Source organism: Gracilinanus agilis, chromosome 1 (genome assembly GCF_016433145.1).
Source record: "Gracilinanus agilis isolate LMUSP501 chromosome 1, AgileGrace, whole genome shotgun sequence".
NCBI classification, from domain to species: Eukaryota; Metazoa; Chordata; class Mammalia; order Didelphimorphia; family Didelphidae; genus Gracilinanus; species Gracilinanus agilis.
The window spans coordinates 671,442,993-671,467,824 of record NC_058130.1 but is presented as its reverse complement, the minus strand read 5'-3'; the positions used below and the strand labels follow the sequence as shown (position 1 = coordinate 671,467,824).

At 35.4% G+C, this 24,832-nt stretch overlaps 1 protein-coding gene across 1 annotated transcript in view; it reads right to left on the bottom strand.

Annotated features, from left to right (window-relative positions):
* FAM91A1 (family with sequence similarity 91 member A1) overlaps nt 1-24,832 on the bottom strand; it is a 62,533-nt gene that overhangs the window by 2,738 nt on the left and 34,963 nt on the right. The window contains exons 10-23 of the mRNA XM_044658280.1: nt 24,467-24,505; nt 24,040-24,152; nt 23,516-23,631; nt 22,807-22,919; nt 22,094-22,180; nt 19,584-19,716; nt 17,121-17,269; nt 15,745-15,879; nt 15,469-15,582; nt 13,673-13,745; nt 12,400-12,552; nt 9,789-9,893; nt 8,702-8,822; nt 7,496-7,565 (exon numbers count right to left, since the gene is read on the bottom strand). Coding sequence (XP_044514215.1) covers nt 7,496-7,565; nt 8,702-8,822; nt 9,789-9,893; nt 12,400-12,552; nt 13,673-13,745; nt 15,469-15,582; nt 15,745-15,879; nt 17,121-17,269; nt 19,584-19,716; nt 22,094-22,180; nt 22,807-22,919; nt 23,516-23,631; nt 24,040-24,152; nt 24,467-24,505 — 1,521 coding nt within the window. The remainder of the gene's footprint in view (nt 1-7,495; nt 7,566-8,701; nt 8,823-9,788; nt 9,894-12,399; nt 12,553-13,672; nt 13,746-15,468; nt 15,583-15,744; nt 15,880-17,120; nt 17,270-19,583; nt 19,717-22,093; nt 22,181-22,806; nt 22,920-23,515; nt 23,632-24,039; nt 24,153-24,466; nt 24,506-24,832) is intronic.

Sequence of the window (24,832 nt, the reverse complement as noted above, 5' to 3'; positions counted from 1 at the left end):
GCACTTTATCCAATATGGTCCCATACTCTAGTATTCTCTCACTCTACTCTCTCCATGTACAATGCAACTTTCCAACCTTCTCCCTTCTGAACCAGATACGTCATTCCCTCAGGGTATTTATAATCTAACTCTGACCTTGTCCTCACAAGGGAAAGTACATAGATGCCATTGGGAAAATCATCAGTCGTATTCCCTGACCAAGCCCACAACTCCCCCAAACCCCTCTCAGTTTAAAAAAAAAAAAAAAAAAAAAGGTGTTTTATTGCTAAGAGTACAAAATCAGAAAGTCTGAAAACCACTCCTTGCACAATGTTAGATTACATTTACCTCATGGCATCACTGTGAAGATGTACTAAAAATAGAAAATATATCATCAAAGTCATGACATGAGTCAATAATGTTACACTACTAAAATGGCAAATTATACCCTAAAAGAAAATTTCATAAATGAAAATAGCTATAAAACTATTTTAGTAAAGTACTCCTGTGGTAGTAATAAGGCACTTTTAAGAGGAAAATGAATTGCTTTAGGTCACTGCATGGATGCCTGGTGAAAGCATCAAATTAACTGTTAAAAGTATTATCTTGAGGAAGCTGTGGGAATTCTGGTTAAGATGGCGGCAGAGTAAGGAGCAGCTGCTCGATCTCTCCTAACCGAAGCATACATGACTCCTCAAGGGGACATAAAAACAAGTCCAGACGAACGAAGGAACCCCACAACAGGGCGCAGTGTTGAAGGTACGCAGAATCAGGGCATTTCCACGCTATAAAGGGGTGAAATAGCTTTCACTAAAACCCGAGAGGAAGAAGCCCCTCCTCCATCCCCCCACAACACACACCTTGCACAACGCCAAGGCCAACCCACAAGAGTGAAAACAGGATTGGGGCAACCAGTAAATCACTAGCAGCCCCAGGGCTTGTACCTGTGTGCTGCAAGACTAGGGACCCCAAGTGGCTGGGGGCCTCAGGGACTTTCCCCGAGCTTCCACGTGGGTGAAGGCACCACCTCCGGCCAGGACAAAGATCTCTAACACATGGACTTTCCCGAGCGCCTGAAGGCATCGACTCTGCGAATAAAGATCTCCAGCCCACAGACTTTCCCTAGCTTCTGCGTGGGTGAAGGCGGTGCCCTAAGAGTGTCTGCTCCCCTAAAGGCAGTGCCCTAGGCTTGAATAAATATCTCCAGCCCAGGCTTGGACCTCCAGTGAGGACTCGGTGTGGACCGGAGCAAGGCTGTGGAAGCAGCCCCAAAGACTGCTGAAGGAGCCTCGGGCAGAGGGGCAGACTGGGGTCTACCAGGAGGCCTGACCCCGAGGATAAGGAGACTGGAACCCCGGGAGCTTAGAAAACGCAGGCAGACCCTGAGTGTGAAGACAAAGAGGAAAAGGGGCGGGGCTAACGATGGCAAGCCAAGAACTCCAGAGGAAGAAAAAGATTATCAAGAAAAACTCTAGAACACTCGACAACTTTTACACAGAGAAAATCCAGACAACAGAGGAGGACAAACAAGTATCCAAACCTTCCCAAAACAAGGAAAACTGGTCACAAGCTATGGAAGAGTTCAAAATTGAGATTTTGAAGAAGATGGAAGAGATCTGGCAAGAAAATAACAGTTTAAAAGGCAGAATTTTGCAATTGGAAAGTGAGGCTCAGAAATCAAATGAACTGATAAGCAAATTGAACACCAGAAATGACCAGATTGAAAAGGAAAACCAGTCCCTAAAGGCTAGAATTGAACAATTAGAAGCCAATGATCTCTCAAGACAACAAGAACAAATAAAATAAAGTCAAAAGACTGATAAAATAGAAGGAAACATGAAATATCTCAATGAGAAAGTGACAGACCAAGAAAACAGGTCTAGAAGAGACAATTTGAGAATCATTGGTCTTCCAGAAAAGGCAGAAATTAATAGAAACTTGGACTCCATACTTAAAGAAATTATTCAGCAAAACTGCCCTGAAGTTCTACAACAAGAGGGCAATATAGACATTGAAAGGATCTATAGATCACCCTCTACATTGGACATAGAAAAGTCAACACCAAGGAATATAATAGCAAAATTTAAGACCTTTCAAGTAAAAGAAAAAATCTTACAAGAAGCCAGAAAGAAACAATTCAAATATCAAGGAGCACCAATCAGGATCACACAGGATCTTGCAGCCTCCACACTAAAAGACCGCAAGGCTTGGAACACAATATTGAGAAAGGCAAGAGAGCTGGGCCTTCAGCCACGGATCAACTACCCATTGAAACTGACTATATACTTCCAGGGGAAAGTATGGGCATTCAACAAAATTGAAGAATTCCAAGTTTTTGCACAAAAGAGACCTGGACTAAATGGAAAGTTTGATACCCAACCACAAAAACCAAGAGAAACATGAAAAGGTAAATAAGAAACAGAGGGAAAATAAAGAAAACTTATAATTCTTTAAATTTGACTCTTTAAGGGCTTAAATAAGATCTAATTATCTGTATTACTAGGTGGAGAAATGCTATGTATAATTCTCTGTAGTGAACTCTATTCACTAGTATAATATTCACTATTATAGCAACCAAAAGAATAATTCATAGGGAGAGGATAGGATACTAAATGGTCTAAGATGACATAGGGGGTGGGAAAGAGGGGGGGAATAGTAGGGGACACCAAGAAAAATCTGAGTAAATAAGAAAAATAGGATATTCTATTACACACAAAGAGGGCATGGGAAGGGGAGGGGATAAATACTATCATAAGGAGGAGAGGAAGAGAGCATTAAGAGGGAATAATCAAACCTTACTCTCAGTATAATCAACACGGAGAGGGAAGAGTAGCTTTATTATCCATTCGGATAAAAAAACTCTACCTAACCCTACTGAGAAAGTCAGAAGACACAAACCAAAGGGAACAGGGGAGTGGGGAGGTCAAAAAAAGGGAGGGGAGAAGTAGGGGGAGGGAATTCATTAGGCCTTTAAAAATAAAAAGAGGGGAATAACAAGGGAGGGGACAGAAAGGGAAGTCAATCAAGGGAGGGGATAAGGGACACCGGCTCAAAGCAAACCACTGGTGAAAATCGTATAAGAAGAAGGGGTAGGTCTAGAGGAGGATACAAAAATATCAGCGAATGCACAACTGATAATTGTAACTCTGAATGTGAATGGGATGAACTCTCTCACAAAACAGAAGCAAATAGCAGAGTGGATCAGAAACCAAAATCCTACCATATGTTGTCTACAAGAAACACATATGAGGCAGGTAGACACACACAAGTTTAAGGTTAAGGGCTTAAGCAAAATCTTTTGGGCGTCAAATGAGAAAAAGAAGGCAGGAGTGGCTATTATGATCTCTGACAAAGCCAAAGTAAAAATACATATGATTAAAAAAGACAGGGAAGGTCATTACATCCAGATTAAAGGCAGTATAAACAATGAGGAAATAACACTGCTCAATATATATGCACCAAGTGGTATAGCATCCAAATTCATAAAGGAGAAAATGGCAGAGCTCAAGAAGGAAATAGATAGTAAAACCATAATAGTGGGAGATCTAAATATTCCTCTTTCAGATCTAGATAAATCAAACCAAAAAATAAATAAGAAAGAGGTAAGAGAGGTGAATGAAGTCCTAGAAAAATTAGATTTAATTGATATGTGGAGAAAAATGAATAGGGACAAAAAGGAATACACCTTCTTTTCAGCTGCACATGGTACATTCACAAAGATTGACCATGTAATAGGACATAGAATCATTGCAAACAAATGCAAAAGAGCAGATATAATAAATGTAACCTTCTCAGATCACAATGCAATAAAAATAATTAGTAAAATCACATGGACAGGCAAATCAAAAACCAATTGGAAATTAAACAATATGATTCTCCAAAACAAATTTGTCAAAGAAGAAATCATAGAAACAATCAACAATGTCATTGAAGAGAATGACAATGATGAGACATCCTACCAAACTCTTTGGGATGCGGCCAAGGCAGTACTCAGGGGGAAATTTATATCCCTGAATGCGTATACTAACAAATTAAGGAGGGCAGAGATTAATGAATTGGGCATGCAACTCAAAAAATCAGAAAGCAAACAAATTAAAAACCCTCGGATGAAAACTAAATTAGAAATACTAAAAATTAAGGGAGAAATTAATAAAATTAAAAGTAAAAGAACTATTGAATTAATAAATAAGACTAGAAGATAGCATTTTGAAATAACAGATAAAATAGACAAAGTACTGGTCAATCTAATAAGAAAAAGGAAAGAAGAAAACCAAATTGACAGTATCAAAGATGAAAAGGGAGACCTCATCTCTAATGAAGGGGAAATTAAGGCAATCATTAAAAACTATTTTGCTCAATTATATGGCAACAAATATAACAATTTAGGAGATATGGATGAATATCTACAAAAATATAAATTACCGAGATTAACAGCAGAAGAAATAGAATACCTAAATAATCCCATATCAGAAACAGAAATTGAACAAGCCATCAAAGAACTCCCTAAGAAAAAACCACCAGGACCTGATGGATTCACAAGTGAATTCTATCAGACATTCAAAGAGCAACTAATCCCAATACTATACAAATTATTTTATATGATAAGCAAAGAAAGAGTCCTACCAAATTCCTTTTATGACACAAATATGGTACTGATTCCAAAGCCAGGTAGACCAAAAACAGAGAAAGAAAACTATAGACCAATCTCCCTAATGAACATACATGTAAAAATCTTAAATAGAATATTAGCAAAGAGACTCCAGCAAGTAATTAAGAAGATCATCCACCATGATCAGGTGGGATTTATAACAGGAATGCAAAGAAACTTCAACATTAGGAAAACCATTCACATAATTGACCATATCAACAGTCTAACAAACAAAAATCACATGATTATCTCAATAGATGCTGAAAAAGCCTTTGACAAAATACAGCATCCATTTCTATTGAAAACATTGAAAAGTATAGGAATAGAAGGACCCTTCCTAAAAATAATAAACAGTATATACCTAAAACCATCAACAAGCATTATATGCAATGGGGATAAATTAGAAGCCTTCCCAATAAGATCAGGAGTGAAACAAGGATGCCCATTATCACCTCTATTATTCAACATAGTACTAGAAACACTAGCAATAGCAATTAGAGAAGAAAAAGAAATTGAAGGTATCAAAATAGGCAATGAGGAGACTAAGCTATCACTCTTTGCAGATGATATGATGGTCTACTTAAAAATCCTAGAGAATCAACTAAGAAGGTGGTAGAAATAATCAACAACTTTAGCAAAGTTGCAGGATACAAAATAAATGCACATAAATCATCAGGATTTCTATATATCTCCAACACATTAGAGCAGCAAGAGGTAGAAAGAGAAACACCATTTAAAATTATCCTAGACAATATAAAATACTTAGGAATCTATCTACCAAAACAAACACAGCTATTATACGATAACAACTACAAAACACTTTCCAAAAAAATAAAACTAGATCTCAACAATTGGAAAACCATTAATTGTTCATGGGTAGGACGAGGAGCTAACATAATAAAAATGAACATTCTACCCAAATTAATTTACCTATTTAGTGCCATACCTATCAAATTACCAAAAAACTTCTTTACTGAATTAGGAAAAACTATAACAAAGTTAATTTGGAATAACAAAAGATCAAGAATATCAAGGGAAATAATGAAAAAAAAATGTGAAGGAAGGGGGCCTAGCAGTACCAGATATTAAACTATACTATAAAGCAGCAGTCATCAAAACAATATGGTACTGGCTAAGAGATAGAAGGGAGGATCAGTGGAATAGACTTGGGGTTAATGACATCAGCAAGACAGTGTATGATAAACCCAAAGAGTTCAACTTTTGGGAAATGAATCCACTATTTGTGAAAAACTGCTGGGAAATTTGGAAAACAATATAGGAGAGATTAGGTTTAGATCAACATCTCACACCCTACACCAAGGTAAATTCAGAATGGGTGAATGACCTGAATATAAAGAAGGAAACTATAAATAAGTTAAGTGAACACAAAATAGTATACCTGTCAGATCTCTGGGAAAGGAAAGATTTTAAAACCAAGCAAGAGTTAGAGAAAATTACAAAATGTAAATTAAATGGTTTTGATTACATTAAGCTAAAAAGCTTTTGTACAAACAAAAACAATATAGTCAAAATCAAATGGGAAACAACAAATTTGGAAAAAATCTTTATAACAAAAAACTCTGACAGGGGTCTAATTACTCAAATATTCAAGGAGTTAAATCAATTGTATAAAAAATCAAGCCATTCCCCAATTGAAAAATGGACAAGAGACATGAATAGGCAATTTTCAGGTAAAGAAATCAAAAATATCAATAAGCACATGAGAAAGTGTTCTAAATCTCTAATAATTAGAGAAATGCAAATCAAAACAACTCTGAGGTATCACCTCACATCTAGCAGATTGGCTAAAATAAAAGAAGGGGAGAGTAATGAATGCTGGAGGGGATGTGGCAAAATCGGGACATTAATGCATTGCTGGTGGAGTTGTGAACTGATCCAGCCATTCTGGCTGGCAATTTGGAACTATGCTCAAAGCGCTATAAAAGAATGCCTGCCCTTTGATCCATCCATACCATTGTTGGGTTTGTACCCCAAAGAGATCATAGATAAACAGACTTGTACGAAAATATTTATAGATGTGCTCTTTGTGGTGGCAAAGAACTAGAAAGGGAGGGTATGTCCTTCAATTGGGGAATGGCTGAACAAATTGTGGTATATGCTGGTGATGGAATACTATTGTGCTAAAAGGAATAATAAACTGGAGGAGTTCCAGGCAAACTGGAAAGACCTCCGGGAACTGATGCAGAGTGAAAGGAGCAGAGCCAGAAGAACATTGTACACAGAGACTGATATACTATGGTAAAATTGAATGCAATGGACTTCTGTACCAGCAGCAATGCAATGACACAAGACAGCTCTGAGGGATTTATGGTAAAGAACGCTACCCACATTCAGAGGAAGATCTGCAGGAGAGGAAACATAGAAGATAAACAAATGCATGAATGCATGGGTGGAGGCGGACATGATTGGGGATGTGGACTCGAAACGACCACACCAATGCAACTATCAACAATTTGGAAATAGGTCTTGATCAAGGACATATGTTACAACCAGTGGAAATGTGCATCAGCCATGGGTGGGGGGAGAGCAGGGGGTGAAGGGGAAAGTAGGGGCATAAAGTATGTAAACAGGTTAAAAATGAATATTAATAAATGCTTAAAAAAAAAGTATTATCTTTTACCCTGGTTAGCTGGCTTCCATACCAAGAAACAGATAGATACAGAGTACTTTAGACATTTAACAACAGTTTATAATTACTCTACAATATAAATTATTTCGTAAACTTAGAAATGAACATTTCAAGCAAAAACATTCCTACTTAAAATTATCTTCTTATGCAAATTATATTAACATAATTTTAATGGCTTAAATACCAAACTTTTATTTTATTTGTTCTTTGTTTTTTACCTGGAATGAATGAACAAAATTAAGGACATGGAGAGAGAGTTTTCTACTGGAATGTAAGAGTTTCTGAAGGCTAAAAGAGAAAAAGAGAAAAATAAGGGCATAAATATAATTCTTTTTTAAAACATTAAGATAGCATATTAGTTTTTGCAACACAAGTTGAAATTTTTATTAGAATTTATACTAGATGGTACCCAAAAACATTACTTATTGAAATTGTTGTGAAACCCAAAGGTTAATTGCTCTAGAAAGCCATTTTTCATTAAAAGAGTCAATATTAAAGGGGTCACAATGTATAAATATGATAGAAAAATTTATCTTGATGAAGTTTGGCTAAACAGCTACATCTTCTCCCATGAATTAATAAAAGTAAAATTGGATTTTTTTTTTATTAAACCCTCGTACTTCAGTATATTGTCTCATAGGTGGAAGATTGGTAAGGGTGGGCAATGGGGGTCAAGTGACTTGCCCAGGGTCACACAGCTGGGAAGTGGCTGAGGCCGGGTTTGAACCTAGGACCTCCTGTCTCTAGGCCTGACTCTCACTCCACTGAGCTACCCAGCTGCCCCCTTGGATTTTTTTAAAAGCAAGTATTTTGAGACAGCCAATTTAATCATATTTTAAATTTACCAAAAAAATCAAAAAAGTAAATCTGAAGAGCTGGCAGATTTAGCATATTATCTAAACTGCTATTTTAACAAATACATGTTATAATTAATATGATTAAATATTAATTATGATGGCAATATATACCTTTCACCTGTACAACATTTTCCCTCTTAAGAACACTCATATGCATTATTTTACTTTTTGAAGCATTAATCACTTAGTAGTACTGTTCATCTGGGAACTTTCTCTGATACTTGTGTTCAGTAAACATATCTCAAAGTAAAAAATTTGCTATAAAGAATGTCAACTTTAAAAAAAATATATTTTTCCAAAATTTAATCTCTACCCTAAAATTCCAGTTCAACTTAGGAAAAAATGAAGTAATGAAATCAAAGAAGATCATCTCCTAAAAACAGCAAATGATATCAAACCAGCTTAGTAACTGAATTCCAACTATTAAAATAAGGCAGCAAGCTTCAGAAAATAGGGAGAGACTATCATGGGTTAGAGAAAAAGCAATCTCAGACACATTGCAACTCTGTATTCAAAGAACTAAGAATCTGGAATGAAAGAATATAAATCAGTAACACAGATTCTCACCTTTCTTTCCTACAAAGCCCATGTGTAGCAATTTTCCTACAGACTTTGCGATTCAATTCAGAACTAAATAGTGGAATTCCAAAGCAGAGCTCAAGAGGAACCCACTCAACTTCTGTTGTAGCTACTACAAAAGAAAATATTCATTATTAAAATCTTCAAAATCATCAAAATGAAAGCTCAAGTTAAACAAAATGTTTATGAATCTAGAAACTCTCTAGCTTAACTTTTCAAATGTTTACAAAGAATCTATTGTGTGCAAGACACTTATGCTAGACACTGGGGACACACACAAATTAGCGTATCATGGTGGCCTCAAAAAGCTTACATTCTACTGGGGAAAACAAAACGCATATAGCTAAGGAAATACAACTGGAGATGGAAAACTCAAGAAAGGCTTCACATAGAAGGGAGAAACTAAGATCAGCCTTGAAGGAAGCCAAGAATTCTAAAAGACAAAGGTGAAGAGGAAATAGCCTCCAGGCATTAAGAATGGCTTTCACAAAGGAGTCAAGAACTAGAAGACTAAATCTGAAGAATATAAAATACAATGCTATGCTTGAAATGTAGAGTTCATGAGTTCATAGGGAGTCATAATATACAATAAGGCTAAAATAGTTAAGTGGGAGTAAGATTGTGGTGGGCAAGTTATGTAAGATTTGAGCAGGGAAATTACATGAAGCAACTTATGTCTTTGTAATATTAATTTACCAGTGATATGAAGTATAGATTGGGCAGAAAAGATAGCAATTAGAAGGCAACTGTAAAAATCCAGGGGAGGAGAGATGACAGCAGTAGCTGTGTGAGGGGAGAGAAAAGGATGGATGGAAGTTAGAGAGATGCAAAAGGAAATTTTAGAGAAAGAAGTCTTCCAAAAAAATTTAATTTAAAAAACTGAAGCAAGTATTTTGAGACTATAGTTTTATCTCTTTAATTATACAATTTGTTAGGATACAAATATGATTTTAAAAAGGTGTTTGGTTTGTTTTTTCCCCAAAACCCCTGGTGAACATAAAGTAATACCAATTTGAGGGGAATTAAAAATAGTGACTTAAAACATTTAAAAGTTTCTCAAACTTAACCATTTTACCATCAACATTCTGCTTTGTTGTTGAATCTACAGACTCTTCAATAACCATTTCAAATGATTCTGTGCTTCCATTTACATCTGATCCTGAAGCCAAATCAGGTTCACCTAATTAAAGATAATTAAAGATAAGCATTCATATTCGGTCAACAAATATTCCAAAAATCAATCTTCATAAAAAGATGGCTTTAGGCAAGTTTCTTTGTTTTGTTTCATTTTTTAAAATAACAATAACACTCAACAAGGACACATCAAAAATTCTAGCATAAAGAAGGTGAAATGAGCTGATGGTCTAAGGCAGTGTTTCTCAATCTCTGAGTATGAAAACTTCTTTTTAATGTCAAAAACAGTATGGCAGGTAATAATTAAGTCAAGATAATAAGTATTTATTAAGATCCTATTATGTATCAAGCATTGTGTTATGTGCTTGTAATAGAAAGAAAAGTAAAAGATAATCTCTGCTCTCCAGAAGCTCAGTCTAATGTGGGAAACAATAAATAAACATCTATGTACAAGAAAATATAAACTGGAGATAATTAACAGAAAGAAGCCACTAGCATTAAGGGGAATCAGAAAAGGCTTCTTGTAGAAGGTGGAATTTTAGGCAGAAGAGAGAGTATACCAGACAAAGTCTAGCCAGAGAAAATGGTTGGAGTTGGGAGAGGCAGTGTCTGGTGCAAGATTACTGTTACTGGATGACAAAGGTGGTAGAGAGTATGGTTAAGAAAACTGAAAAGGTAGAAGGGAGCCAGATTATGAAGGGCTCTGAAAGCCAAAAAAAATTTTTTATGTTTGATCTTGAGGTAATAAGGAGTCACTGAAGTAGACTGCCTAGATCAGATCAGCATTTTTAAAAGATCAATTTGACAGCTGAGTGGAGAGTAGTCAAGAATGTGGAAACTTCAGGCAGGGAGACCAACTAGCAAGCACGCTATTACAACAAGCTAAACCTGAAGTGATTAGGACCTGTGTCAAAGGAGATAGGAGGACATATATAAGAGATAGAAAACAGATAAAACCAATAGGTCTTGGGAAACAGATTGGATATCAATGGTAGGAGAGAATGAGGATTACTGTTCATGACTAAGAAAAACATGTAACAAAAAGTAGCTAAAAAAGCAGCAATGCTTTTAAATTTATATTTGTCACTTGTAATTAAATTATACATATATATATAAAAGAGGAGCAGTTAGGTGACTCTGTGTATTGAGAGCCAAGCCTAGGGACAGGCAATTCTGGGTTCAAATCTAGCCCCAGATACTTCCTGGCTGTGTGACCCTGGAGAAGTCACTTCATTCCCATTGTCTACTCTTACCATTCTTCTGCCTTAGAACCAATACACAGTATTGATTCTAAGATGAAAGGTAAGGACTTGAAAAACAATAATACATATATGTGTGAAACAGCAGTTCTTCAGTCTGCAGTTACATCCTGATACAGCTAAAAATCAAAATGACAATGTCTGGCGAATATACAGATCCAAAGTCCTCTGACTTCCCAACAGTCCTACTTAGAGGCTGGGAATAAGTATTCTAGAATTTTAGGAACTCTTGACATGAAGGCAAATTGTAAAGCAAAAGAATGATGAAAAGAGGAAAAAGAAGAACTCAGTGTCAAGCTAGAGAATACACATGGTGGACAAACCAGATGGAGTCTCGAGACCCATTTGAAATCTCTTCTATTATATAGTTCTCTATATGGTTTTGTTTAAAACAATCATCTACGGTCAACAAAAGAGCAACTTAAATTTACAAAGATTGCATTTTAGCATACAATTAGTAATTATATTTGAAATCTCAAGAGGAATTTTTTCAGATAGGACTATTTTATAAGGAAGAAAAGTAAAAACAATTCTTTACTCTCATCAACATAATTCTTTTAACAAATATTTCTGATTGCCAAGAAGAAGAGGCAGACTTAGTTCAAGAGCAAAGTATCATCTATCAATTTTCTTAGTTTTTTTGTTCTCTTGACTCAGCCTGCTGGTGGCACACCTGCCAATATTCCACTAGAAGTCCTTCTTGAAGTGACAGGTACTAACTCAAGACCAGGAACATATAGAGACAGTCATGTGCTCTATTTTTTTCTCTGTGAAGGCTCCTGGAACAAAGTCAAAAGCAAAAAGCAGAACTCAGAATATCCGGGGCACCAAAAGCAAGGAACCTATCTATAAGGTGCACCTGTTCTGTTTGACTATTTTTAATCCTTTGCTGTTGTAAAAATAATTATTACAAATATACAAATGGCTTATAATCAAGAAATACAAATCTATGTTTAGGAAACTGAAATAATTCCTATTTTCTTATGAAGTAATTAATCACTATGGTGTCCAGATTTGTAAGTATGGCACCAACACAACTGCATTTAAGGACTAAAACTTAATCATCCTACCTTCTAACCCTAGATTTATCCCTTAGACAGCTGTGCAGCCTCAGGCTATGTTTCCTCATCTGGAGGATAAACAAATATATTTATTCAAATGGGCATTTTCTTGTCTTCTAGTGAAAGAATTTCAATCTCACAGGAAACATGCTTGGGTCCCCTATTGCTTTTTGAGGTGGCAAACTTAAAAATCAGCTACTCCAATTCGAAAATCAACTCACAATTGGCTAACCTTTTTCATCAGAGGCATCACTGAGTTTTCTGCTGGCAGCATGGTGGCTGGAAGCATTCAACATGGTGACATAGCCACAGAGGTGTTCCAAGTCCACTTTCTCCCGTAATGTCTGCAGAGCTTTATGAACACCTAGATTGGCTCGAGTCAATTCTAAGGAGAGAAAAAATAAGAATAACATTTATACAGAAATAAGGTTTATGAAATTGTTTGCAGATTTTATTGCAAGTGTATATATCCCAGCCTGAAAAATATTTTCCTCTTATTTAAGTTGAACAATAATTAAAGGGGTGAAGTGAAAGTGAGAGTATCTCACCATTACAACAGTTTCACACCTTATCTGCTACCACAAGACCCAAAGGATAAATGTGCTCTATTGCCATCTAAAAGAAAAAGCAGGTATTTGTGCAAACTTTGCTCCCTTTCAGGTCAGGGTCAAATGCTTCCACATTTTAATTTTAGTCAAGAAGGACAGCTATTAAAACATTCTTATTTGGGCCTTCTTTCTAGTTCTAATATACTACAACTCGGTACTGGTTGAGCACACTGCCCAGGAGATGGGCAACAGGTAACACACGGCTCAGGATTTTAGGGCTTCAACATTATAGAGCCAACCCACTCATTCTACAGATGAGAACGCTGAAGCTGAGAGAGTAGAAATGACTTGTCCAAATTCACATAGCAGAGCTAGACCTAGAGCCAACACTCTGATTCTTACTACTATATTTCTCTGTGTTCCACACTACCAGCCACTGAAACCTTTTGGAAACCTGCCTTTGTAATTCAACATACCTATTACCAATCCTCCTTCACCAATAGTAGCCATCTCTTTCTGGCAGTTTCTGTTTGCTAACCATAGTGCTTTCAGGGCTCTTTTGATCTCCTTGGTGTGTGTACCCACTTTTAAGAAAGATACTGGCAAACTACAGTATTCAGAAGAGGGTAACAGAAGAGTCTATGGACTCAGACAAGCTACATAAAGCATGGTGGAAGGAACCAGAACCATCTCCTTGTATTGTATCCAATATATGATTAGGGTTTCACTATACTTTTTAATTTCCATAAGAGTAGCAGGGGAGGTAATTAAAACTGAGTTCATTTTTCCTAATAGCTGGAAAATGTTCTGCTCCATTTTCTACATTGAGTGTTATATAGAGATTAGCAAACTGGCTGTGAACAATTCAAGAGTAAAAGATTACCCAAGATTACCCAGTCCCTAGCTCAGTGCCTTGAACAAGAAAGAGCTGAATAAACACTTGCTAAGTTGAATTACCTCCTTGCAGTTCCAATTCATCAAATGGGAAAGGTATATGCATGATTTCGCCCATCCCATGCATGCCATGGCCCTAAATATCAACAAATAAAAGTCAAAGGTACATAATAAAAATCTATACCCGGTCATGTTGATATCTGGATATGAAGAAAAGACAGCCCCAAGGCCACATCTATCACAAATCAACAGCAGCCACCCTTAACTCCAACATACAGATGAAATAACTGAGGTCCCCAAAGGTGAAGTGACTTTCACATGGTCACACAGATAGTAGCAGAGAGAGGATTTGAACGCAGGGCCTCTGGTTCCAGAGACAGTAGCTTTTCCATTGTGACATGCTGCCTCCTCATCTCTCCCTTTTTATATATTCCAAAAATACATCAGATCACTCCTTGGCTCCTTAATCACAACCTGGTATCTCACTCATCTGTTCAGCTTCTTGAGAAGAGGGATTATGTCTTTTTTTAATCTTTACATTGCTAACATCTAGCAGAATGCATTGCCTATAGGCATTTCATTTGTTGGATTGAGTTGAATTATGTAGAGTTAAAGGTTTATAAAGCTCTTTACACAAATGATCTTATTTGATCTTCACATTAATTCTGTGAGGAAGGTACTCTAAATATCATCATTCCAATGTAAGATGAGGCTCAAGGAAGCTAAGGTATTCCCATGCCTAGTCACTCAACTAGAGATGGCCCCAGCATTCCTTTCATGGTACCACAGCTGCCTCTATATGATACTAGATGGAGCCATACAAGTAACAAAATTTTATCTTGGCATTCTACTTTAAACAATTTCCCATCCTGCTCCAGTCCTTGCTTAAAAGGCTATAAGCAGCAAATATATCTCCCAATTATCTTTTTGATATAAGCATAAGGCTCCTAAATAAAGAACTTTACCACAGGGTAAGAAATTATGTAATGTAAAACATTCTACTTTAAAAGAAATTGAACTTTCAAACATGCTTTACTCTTAAGAGTATGATGATTACTAGACTTGTCTTTTTACTGTTACCCTATCTCATAGGCAAACAAGAGGTTAAAAAATTTAAACATGAACATAAAAAGTAGAGAGAAATAAATGTATGACATTTTCATCAAAATGCCATTACTTACTTTTTACCAAATTAGAGGAACGCATTGGCTGTATTAACTTTTATATGACACTATAATGGTATTCTTTTAGATAAAAGCAAAATCAATTATGTATTTTCTTAAAAAAAATATATAGGGGGCAGCTGGGTAGCTCAGTGGATTGAGAGCCAGGCCTAGAGACAGGAGGTCCTAGATTCAAATCTGGCCTCAGACACTTCCCAGCTGTGTGTTCCTGGACAAGTCACTTGATCCCCAATGCCTATTCCTTACCACTCTTCTGCCTTGGAACCAATACTCAGTATTGATTCAAAGATGGAAGGTAAGAGTTTAAAAATATATATGCATATCATATGTATATATAAAATTATGATGTTTTAATGTTTAGTTAGAAGTTTATTCTCTATTATGTACAAAAGAACCTCACTAATTTGCATTATGATAACAATCTGAGAACCAGGATGATTTGGGAGATTATCTATTGTACCTACCTCAAATGTTACAAATGAGGAAACAAGCCCAGAGAGGCTAAGCAACTTAATCAAAGGTGACACAGCAAATCAGTGGCATGGTCAGACTTAGATCTTCTGAAGCTATTCACTTTAGTGTCACAATTTCAAATTAATAAAGCCCAAACTAAAATTCTGTCTAAGTAGAATTAAAGCAAGTCAAATATTAGTATTTCAAATAAGCTTATACTACCTGAATTAAAACTGCAGAATGTGTTAAAGCATCATTCAACATTGTAAGCACATTCGAAGTAGGAACTACTCCAGGATCATGACCCCAAGAAGTTATTAATAAGCGATCATAACCCTACAAGACATAAATAAACAATAGGTAAGCAGTCACTTCTACAGGTAATTTAAAAAAAATTTATAATTAACTTTACAGTCAATAGCTTAGTTCCCATCCCATTAGCACTACTACCTCCCATGTTTTTGAAGGAAAAAAAAAAATCACACATGCTCAATGTACCTGAAATATATCTGGAAGTTTTCGAAGTCTTGTACCTTTAGAAAGTAAGAGAGATGGTGGTCCTTGCCCAGTAATATGGTAAATATATAATTTAAACCAGACCGAACTGACTTCTGGGATAGCTGGTCCAATATGCTACAACAACAACAACAACAACAACGACAGCAATTAAACAGATCCTGATACCAAAGCAAAGAGGAAGTTGTGTCTATGGATTCACTAAGAACAGTTGATGACCCAAAATTTTTCCACAATATGCTATACATTTCATTTCTGTCCTTGCTATTACACTTGTGAAAATATATCTCAAATGCCCAAAGATTTATGGTTAGAAACTGGCATCAAGAAATAAGAGATGAGAAGGTAGAATGAAGTTAAAAGAAGGTAGAATGAAGTTATGGTCGCAAATGCAACCATTCACTCAAACAAACATTGGCTGAGTATAAACTTTTTTTTCAATGTCCTGTGCTTGGGGCTATGGCAGATCCAAAGACGTATAGGACAGAGTACAAGTACATAACCAAATTCTAGAGGATCATAAATATCATTTTTCTATAGTACAGAAAATAATTTTTATGCCTATAAGGGCAGCACCCCTAAGAGTTTGGTAATCTGATGATATAGAGTTTCACTGGAAATGGAATCTAAGTTACTTAGAAGCCCCATTTGATGTCACAGTACATATGCATTTCCAGAATTCTGCCTAGGGCTACCCAATGGGGTAAACATTTTTTCCTCTGACAGGAGGAGAACAAGAAACAAACATCAGGACTGCTGCCACAGCTAGTCCCTCTCTTCTTCAAGTTTATCTTCAGGACCAGGGAAAAGAACAATAAAGATCTGAAAATGCTACTGAGGGCAACTCTCTGCCATGTATACAAAAGGAGGTGACATAAGATGGAAACTTCCAAAAATAATTTCTAGTCTTTGGATAACTAGAGGAATATCTGACATGTAACTTAGGATTTCAGTCACCGATTTTCAAATCATTTAATAAATTCAAATTATTCCTATTTACACAAGACTTAACTGGTTCTTATCAGATATCCCCCCAAGAAATATGAGACAAAATTTTATAGCTTTCAGGAATATGTACTTTAAAACAATTTATTAATGAATAAATGTTCACTGTAATTCTACTTTTGGAGTGAAAATCCTTATTGCTGCTCACTTCTGCAAGCAAAAGTGATAATCCTCCACTCCACAAGACAGTTGTTTATTGTCTAATTCTAATATCTAGGAGGTCCTTGAGAGCAACTCATGATCAAGTAGATTCTGGCCACCCTCTGCTATATTCTTTAAAGTAGCATTTTTAGGAGGGAAGTAAATGCTATTACCCCTTGAGTGGATATTTATTCTTTTCATATTATTATTACCTGGGGAGTACAGCTGCTGATTGGTCGAATTTCATTGGTGAGGGGAGCCATGGAAACAAGTAGAGAATAATTTTTGTTTAATACTCTACTACATGTGGCAGGATCCAAACCAAGAAGGCTTTCACATCGTAAAAGATCCAAAGGAAAACCTGAATTATGAGTAAGCACACACAATACAATGAGAATCAGTGGAAATCTGAAGAATGGGTAAAAAAAATGTTAAAAAACCTATCATCTTGAATTTTCCTAATAAAAATAGCTTAAGTTCTACTCTGTGAAGAAAAATCACCATGTTTATTCACAATTTCCTGAAAGCTGTATAGGTAAATCAAAGCTGTATTAATAAGCTAATGCTGTTATTGATAAGCTAAAGCTGTTAATTAAACCTATTTTGTAGACAGCTGTTAGGGGGTTAAACTATTATGCTTAATTTACTTAACTTAATTTTTTTATTATTTATATTTATTATATTTATTATTTTTATTATATATATATATACATATATGTATATATATATATAATTACTTAATTAACTTAATAAACATCCTGAAGCAGTTTGGTACAACCCTTATTTATTTATAGTAGAGGTGGGATAATAAACAGAAGGATAGAAACTAGGAGAGTATATATCTTATCTTTTAACTACTATATTACTATGCCTATATTGACACCTTATACTAAATCTCTAATAAATCTTAAGATAGAATCTTCTTGCCTACCAAAACAGGCCTCAACTAAGGTACTCTAACTGACTAAAGATAATAATTTCTTTAACTTTCTTAAACTAAATCAATAAGTCTTTCTTCTTTCAACTCCCTTAACTTCTTATCTGAAAACCAAAAGCTGCTGAAGCCAACTGTCAGAGAGACCTCTGGACAGAGAGCAAACCTGAACAGCTCAGGACTCTTCTTCCCTCAAACGCAAATGCTCAAACCCTTATCTGAAAACTAAAAGTTGCCAGAAGCCAACTGTCAGAGGGCAAACCTGAACAGCTCAGAACTCCTCTTCCCCCAAATCCAAATGGCAGACAGTCCAGCTGCTCAGTCTGTTCTGAAAAGAACAGACCTCTCAGTCACTGCCTTCTTCTCAACTCAGTATCAAAGATCAACTCTAAATCTTCAATGCCAATTTCTCCTGATATAGAGAGAAAACTTCACCAGCACCTTCCTATTCCTCTCCAACCAAAGCCAGAGCAAAATGGAGTTCCTAACTGACTCTCTTCACTGGTTTTATGGTTTTCTCTTTTTTTTTATTTTTAAACATTTATTAATATTCATTTTTAACATGGTTACATGATTTATGCTCTTACTTTCCCCTTTACCACCCACACTCCCCCCACCCATGGCTGATGCACATTTCCACTGGTTTTAACATGTGTCATTGATCAAGACCTATTTCCATATTATTGATAGTTGCACAGGTGTGGTAGTTTTGAGTCTACATCCCCAATCATGTCCACCTCAACCCATGCATTCAAGCAGTTGTTTTTCTTCTATGTTTCCTCTCCTGCAGTTCCTCCTCTGAATGTGGGTAGCGTTCTTTACCATAAGTTCCTCAGAACTGTCCTGGGTCATTGCATTGCTGCTGGTATAGAAGTCCATTACATTCGATTTTACCACAGTGTATCAGTCTCTGTGTACAATGTTCTTCTGGCTCTGCTCCTTTCACTCTGCATCAGTTCTTGGAGGTCTTTCCAGTTCACATGGAACTCCTCCAGTTTATTATTCCTTTTAGCACAATAGTATTCCATCACCAGCATATACTACAATTTGTTCAGCCATTCCCCAATTGAAGGACATACCCTCCTTTTCCAGTTTTTTGCCACCACAAAAAGCGCAGCTATAAATATTTTCGTACAAGTCTGTTTATCTATGATCTCTTTGAGGTACAAACCCAACAATGGTATGGTTGGATCAAAGGGCAGTCATTTTTTTACTCTCCCCTTCTTTCATTTTAGCCAATCTTCTAGGTGTGAGGTGATACCTCAGAGTTGTTTTGATTTGCATTTCTCTAATTATTAAAGATTTAGAACACTTTCTCATGTGCTTATTGATACTTTTGATTTCTTATGGTTTTCTCTTAAAGAGTCAGAAGCAAGATCTATCTGTTCCTTCTTCTTAAAGTGACAGTCAAGAGTTGTCTGTTTCTGCTTCTTACAAAGACAGTGTACAAATTAAAACCTTCCTCTGGCCTAAAAGTTCTGCTCCTTAATGAGACAGAGTGAAAATACAAAATTCCTTCTAACACATATTAGCTAGAAAATGGAAAACTAAAGCTAGTGTTCATTCACATCCTGACTTAAAAAGTACAGTTGCCAGAGAACTAACATAAAAATATGCCTCTAGTTATAAATTCAGTATTTTACCCACACCTCAGGATTAAGTAACTGAAGATGATATACTTAATTTCTTTATAAATAATTTTTGTGGAATTGTGGCTTTAAAAATCATACAGTTATCATACCATAATTAAGTTGTTCTGGCTGTGCCGTTTGTGCAACTAGATCTTTGTTGTGTCGTAAGAACAATATCGTGTTTCTCAGAGTGAGTGCATGATCAAAATATCTTTGTGCTTCTCCTTCACCAGTACTCTGAACCTAAACCAAGAGAATAAATCAACAAATAACACATTCACTTTAATAATACCATTCCCTTAAAGAGATATAACATGGCACAACACTAAATTAATACTTAACAATCAGGACATCTGTTCAAGAAGTATAAATCCCCACCCTAACACCTCACTTGAGTTTTCAATTTAATGCTCCACATCTAGGGCAATGAGAAATGAAACCAGCAGAGCAGTGCTCACCCATTTGTGTGTGTGTGTGGGGGGGGGGGGGGGGAAGGGGAGGAGAGTGACACAACAACAATGAGAATATTGGCTTCCCTCTCTCTTCATGACACAATGCAGCGAATGAATTTAAAGTACACTAAAAATGCATAAAATAGCATCTGCTGGGTCATCAAAATCAGATATATCTCTTATTGCTAACAAAGATAGAAGCAAAAACAAAAAGGTCTTATTGAGAAACTGATACCTCAGTAAACCCACTAAGGAATTAAAACTAGTTCTTTTAAAAGACACAGTCAAGAACTGAATTCATTTTATTTTAATAGGGTGCTAATGAAGGCAAGGTCACAGATTAAATCTCAATATGGGTCAATTATCCTCACTAGTCCTGTCACAAATTTTGTATTGCTCATAAGGTGTAGGACTGAACACAAAATACAAAGCATGTATCCTAATAACAATGGGTTAGTAATGTTGTCTTCATATATAAAGGGCAGCACATTCATTCTAAAAAGAAAATGAAAAACTAGAGGATAAGTCCACAGTATAATATTAAAAAAATTAAACTTGTGGAATGAACAAAGCTGACCCAAATAAGCTAAGTCAAAATCACAAAGCTTAAAAAACTGAGAGTAAATTACTGGTTAAAAAAAAAAACATAAAAACTAAAGCTTAAAATATTGGATAATTTGCCCAGATTAACTATATCATACTGGGGGGAGGGAGAGATGGGCAGATAAGAGAAAGAAAGCTGAGCTAGCCTGGTAATTACTTTATATTAATTGCTTTCTATTAAGGAAAGATGGGATGGGATATAAAGGAAAAAAAAAAGTCTGAGATTCAGAATTTGCTGTGTTAGCACACAAAGAAAATTCATAACTAAAGAAGAGGCACAATAAGAAAAAAGCTGATGTGATTTTAAAATTGTTGGAAGAACTGTGAAAAAATCCAATGTAAGATATACAAAAGTAAAGTGATGAATATATTATCTTGGAAATGTTTTCTGTAATAATAAAAGGAACAAAAATTCTACAAAAATATTGGAATTTTTTTTTAAAAGAAGCAAACTAGATTTACCACAAATTCACTGAACAGCACATTAAAATACCAGGCTGATAACTGAAGACCAAAAGTCACCATAATTATTAGTCAAGGAACAAATTAGGTGCACAAACTGTTGGCAGACAAAGAGAAGGAACACAACAAAGAAATATCAAAGGGATAGAAAACACCAATAAAGGGGCAATCAAGATTTATAGCTAGGAAAGCTGGAGCTGTACTCACTGGGAAAAAGTTGGTTAAGGGCAAATATGGCTGAAGTCTTCAAGATGCTAAAAGGGATAGTGAGAGTGGACATGAATAACTGTGATATAATGGGATACTGTTCCAGATTTAAAAGCGGAACACAAGTTCAGGTAAATCTCACCAACTGGAGAACTTAACAATGGCACACTAAAGATCTAATTTAAGAAAACAATCATAAGATTGTATATTTAGAGTTTTAAGGGATGCTAGCAGCTATCTAGTCTACCCCTTTTATTTTACATATAGGGAAACTGAGGACCCAAAGAGAAGGGGCTTGCCCAAGATCATACAGCTAGAAAGGTGGCAGAGACAGGACCCAAAATCAAACCTTCTGACTCCAGATACAATGCTCCTTCAACAACCCCAAAGCTACTTTGGAATCCATTTACTTTTAGACCTAGATTTCATTTTTTTTTTAAACCCTTATCTTTTATCTTAGAAACAATATTAAGTATTGGTTCCAAAACAGAACAGTGGTAAGGGCTAGGCAATTGGGTTTACGTGACTTGCCCAGGGTCACAATGCTACTAAGTATGAGGCCAGACCTATCCACTGATCCATCTAGCTGCCCCTGGATCTACATTTCTAATCCCCTTTCTATATAGCTAGCATTAATTATCTCTATGTAGTTAGACCACTGGTTATATCACTCTTTTCAACAATCAGTGGGCTCATCCATTCAATGTGTCAAGGCCTCAAAAGATTGATAAGAATAAGTCTGCTTGAAACAGTTAAAGAAGAAAAATAAACATATTGATAAAATGGTGATTTGTAGAATCACCTTGCTTTATAATTTTATCAAGTGTCCATTAGTTCTTCTGCTCAGAAGTATGGATAACTGCACTGGAAGTTTCATAACGAAAGTTTAAAATTACCTTTTCAAGTTCGACAAGGAAGCTGTCCAGAGATTCATCTGATAGTTTCCCAACTTCAAACATAGTGACTGCATGACTTTTCAAGTTCTAAAAGAGAAATCCAAGAAAGGAATAACAATTTTAATTTATAAATACAAGTTTTTCTTTCTTTTTTAATATAAATTCAAGTGTGTTTCAATTTAAGAAAATCCAAAAAACTACATTACACTTCTCCCACCCTCCAAAAAATCTTTTAAAAATCAGGGAGTTTTCTTCATATTACAAAGGTTGTTGTTGATTTCAATAAAGCTCCTTAAAACATACCGATCAATTATATCTTAAATATAGCTTAGGTTACCCAAAATGTAATTACATACTTAAAAAAATTTATCGTATTGATGTCTATTTTTTTTAATATCACTTACATTTCCCAGAGTTTTCTTCCCATTTCCCCCTCTAAGAAAGCCATCACCATAAGAATGAAAAGGGGGAAAAATAGTTCAGCAAAACCAATGAACCAAAAAAGCATGACATTATATGCACTATTTCATACTCATGATCATCTCTTTCTCTACTAGAGGGAACGTATCCTTTCTTATCTCTCTTCTTTGGGCATATTTACACACTTGTTTTAAGAAATAAATCTATTATATGAAGCAAGGTAAACATTAATTCATATTTAATCTATTTTACAATTTTAGAAGTTTTTCAAGTTTAAGAAGAAATTTACATACTGGTGAAAGGTTTCCCATCATTAAAAAGGCAGTAAGAGTTGAATCAAATAGGAAGGCAATTCGCTTCGTGTATCCTGTAGACAGACTCAAGCTGCTTATGCTGGCTGTGTCAGCTAAATTTAAAAAAAAAAAGGGGGGGGGGGGGAGATGAGGCATTCCATATTTACAATCAGCTAAATCAGGAGCTTGCTTTAACTGAATAGTCAGTAAAAAATGTCACTAATCATCACTTTCATTTCAACTTTATTTCTACTGATGATGAGAAAGCATATATTTATTCAATGCATAGTATAGTAGGCAAAACAAAGGCACTCAATCATACAATATGAGACTAAGTTCGAAAAACAGACCATTGTCAAAAAAAATGTCCATTTTCATGAAAGATTTAATGAAAACAAAATTTATTTTAACTTCATTTTTATTTTATGACATCTAAACAAATTAGATAGGTCATTCCTCTTAATGTTAAGTTTAACATTTTCATTCACAATTTTAACCATATGTTGAATGATTATTTTAACCATCAAATGTAAAAATTTTGAACTTGATATAAGAATTAGAAAATAAATTAGTTATTATTCTTGTTTTCCTAACCTCATTTCCCTCCCAAAAATCTTTTTTTCATATTGTTTTGAAACACAGATTAAGTTCATTTCAAATTTTCATATTCACAGATATTATTTGAATTAAACCAAAAATCAATGCACACCTGGATCTTCTTGACTATTTGTGTCTGTATCAGTTGCTGAAGAAGCTTCTTGCACAGGACTCCTACTCTCCCCACCATCCCATGAAAGGAGCATCTTTTGTGGGTCTAAAGTACTCCTATTGAAGAATGAATTTAAATTGAAGATATATCTATATGTGACCTTGTAAAAGCATCCACTAACATTAGCATTATTTATATGTTACACTTTATATATTTATAAATTATACACAACTTAAAAAGTTTTAAAAGATATGTTCTGACCAAGACCTGGGGTATATACCCATAACTGTATATTAAGGTTTAAAATATGAATGTGTAGTTAGTTGAGAGGAGCAGAGTATGATAGAAAAAACACCAGACTGGAAATTAAGATTTAAATTCTCAGCCCAGCTCTATCACTAACTAGCCATTACCTTGGCTAAGTTACTTCATAGTTATAGTTTCATCATCCATAAAATAAGGGAGTTTAGAATTGCCAAAGCCTTTTGCATCTTAAAAAGTCCATGATTCTATAAAGTATTTACTTTAATCGGTTTACAGAAGGAACATTCCGCCACGATGAATGAAGTTGATCCAAATTAATTACTTGTCCTTTCTTATGGGCAAAACCTAATCGACAGTACATGGAAACCGCATTCTGAAAATAAAAATATATAGATTACTACTTAGAAGAAAACTAAGTACCACAGGGGAGGTAGAAAGGAAAATAATGGGACAATGTTCAATGGTTACTCTTAAACATTATCACCCCGCAACTACCCAAGTAGTTTTTTAGATAGCTCTATCTCCCTCTAGGTATCTTAGCACATCTGAAGAGAAAAATATAGGAAGCCTGAGAAATTACCGACAGGCCAGATTTCCAGAGGCTCTAATAATTTTAGTCTCACTGACTCATAGTTAGAAGAAAAAGTTGGCAAATTTCATTAAGCTTTCAATAAAAAAATTACATACCTTCACTAGTGATAAGTCTATCTCAAGGACATTTGCAAGCTAGGGGAAAAAAAGTCAAAAATAAGAACTCCAAAATAAAAGTTTATAAAAGCAGATGCATATTACCTAATGTTAAACAGTATTATAATGAAAATAAAAAACCACAAAAATGATTCAGACAACCAACCAAGAAAAAAGAAAGAAAGAAAAACAACCTTCACATTCAGCAAGGATAAAATGGGTTAAAGAATTTACTCATTCCTGTTTCCACAGGGCCTCCAAGATGACTTTTCATTGCTTCTTAGCTCAGATGGGAGTAGTCCTCCCTAACCACTTCTAGACACATTAAGCAGCCTCCAGCACCCAGGCTTGAAATACTGATATGCT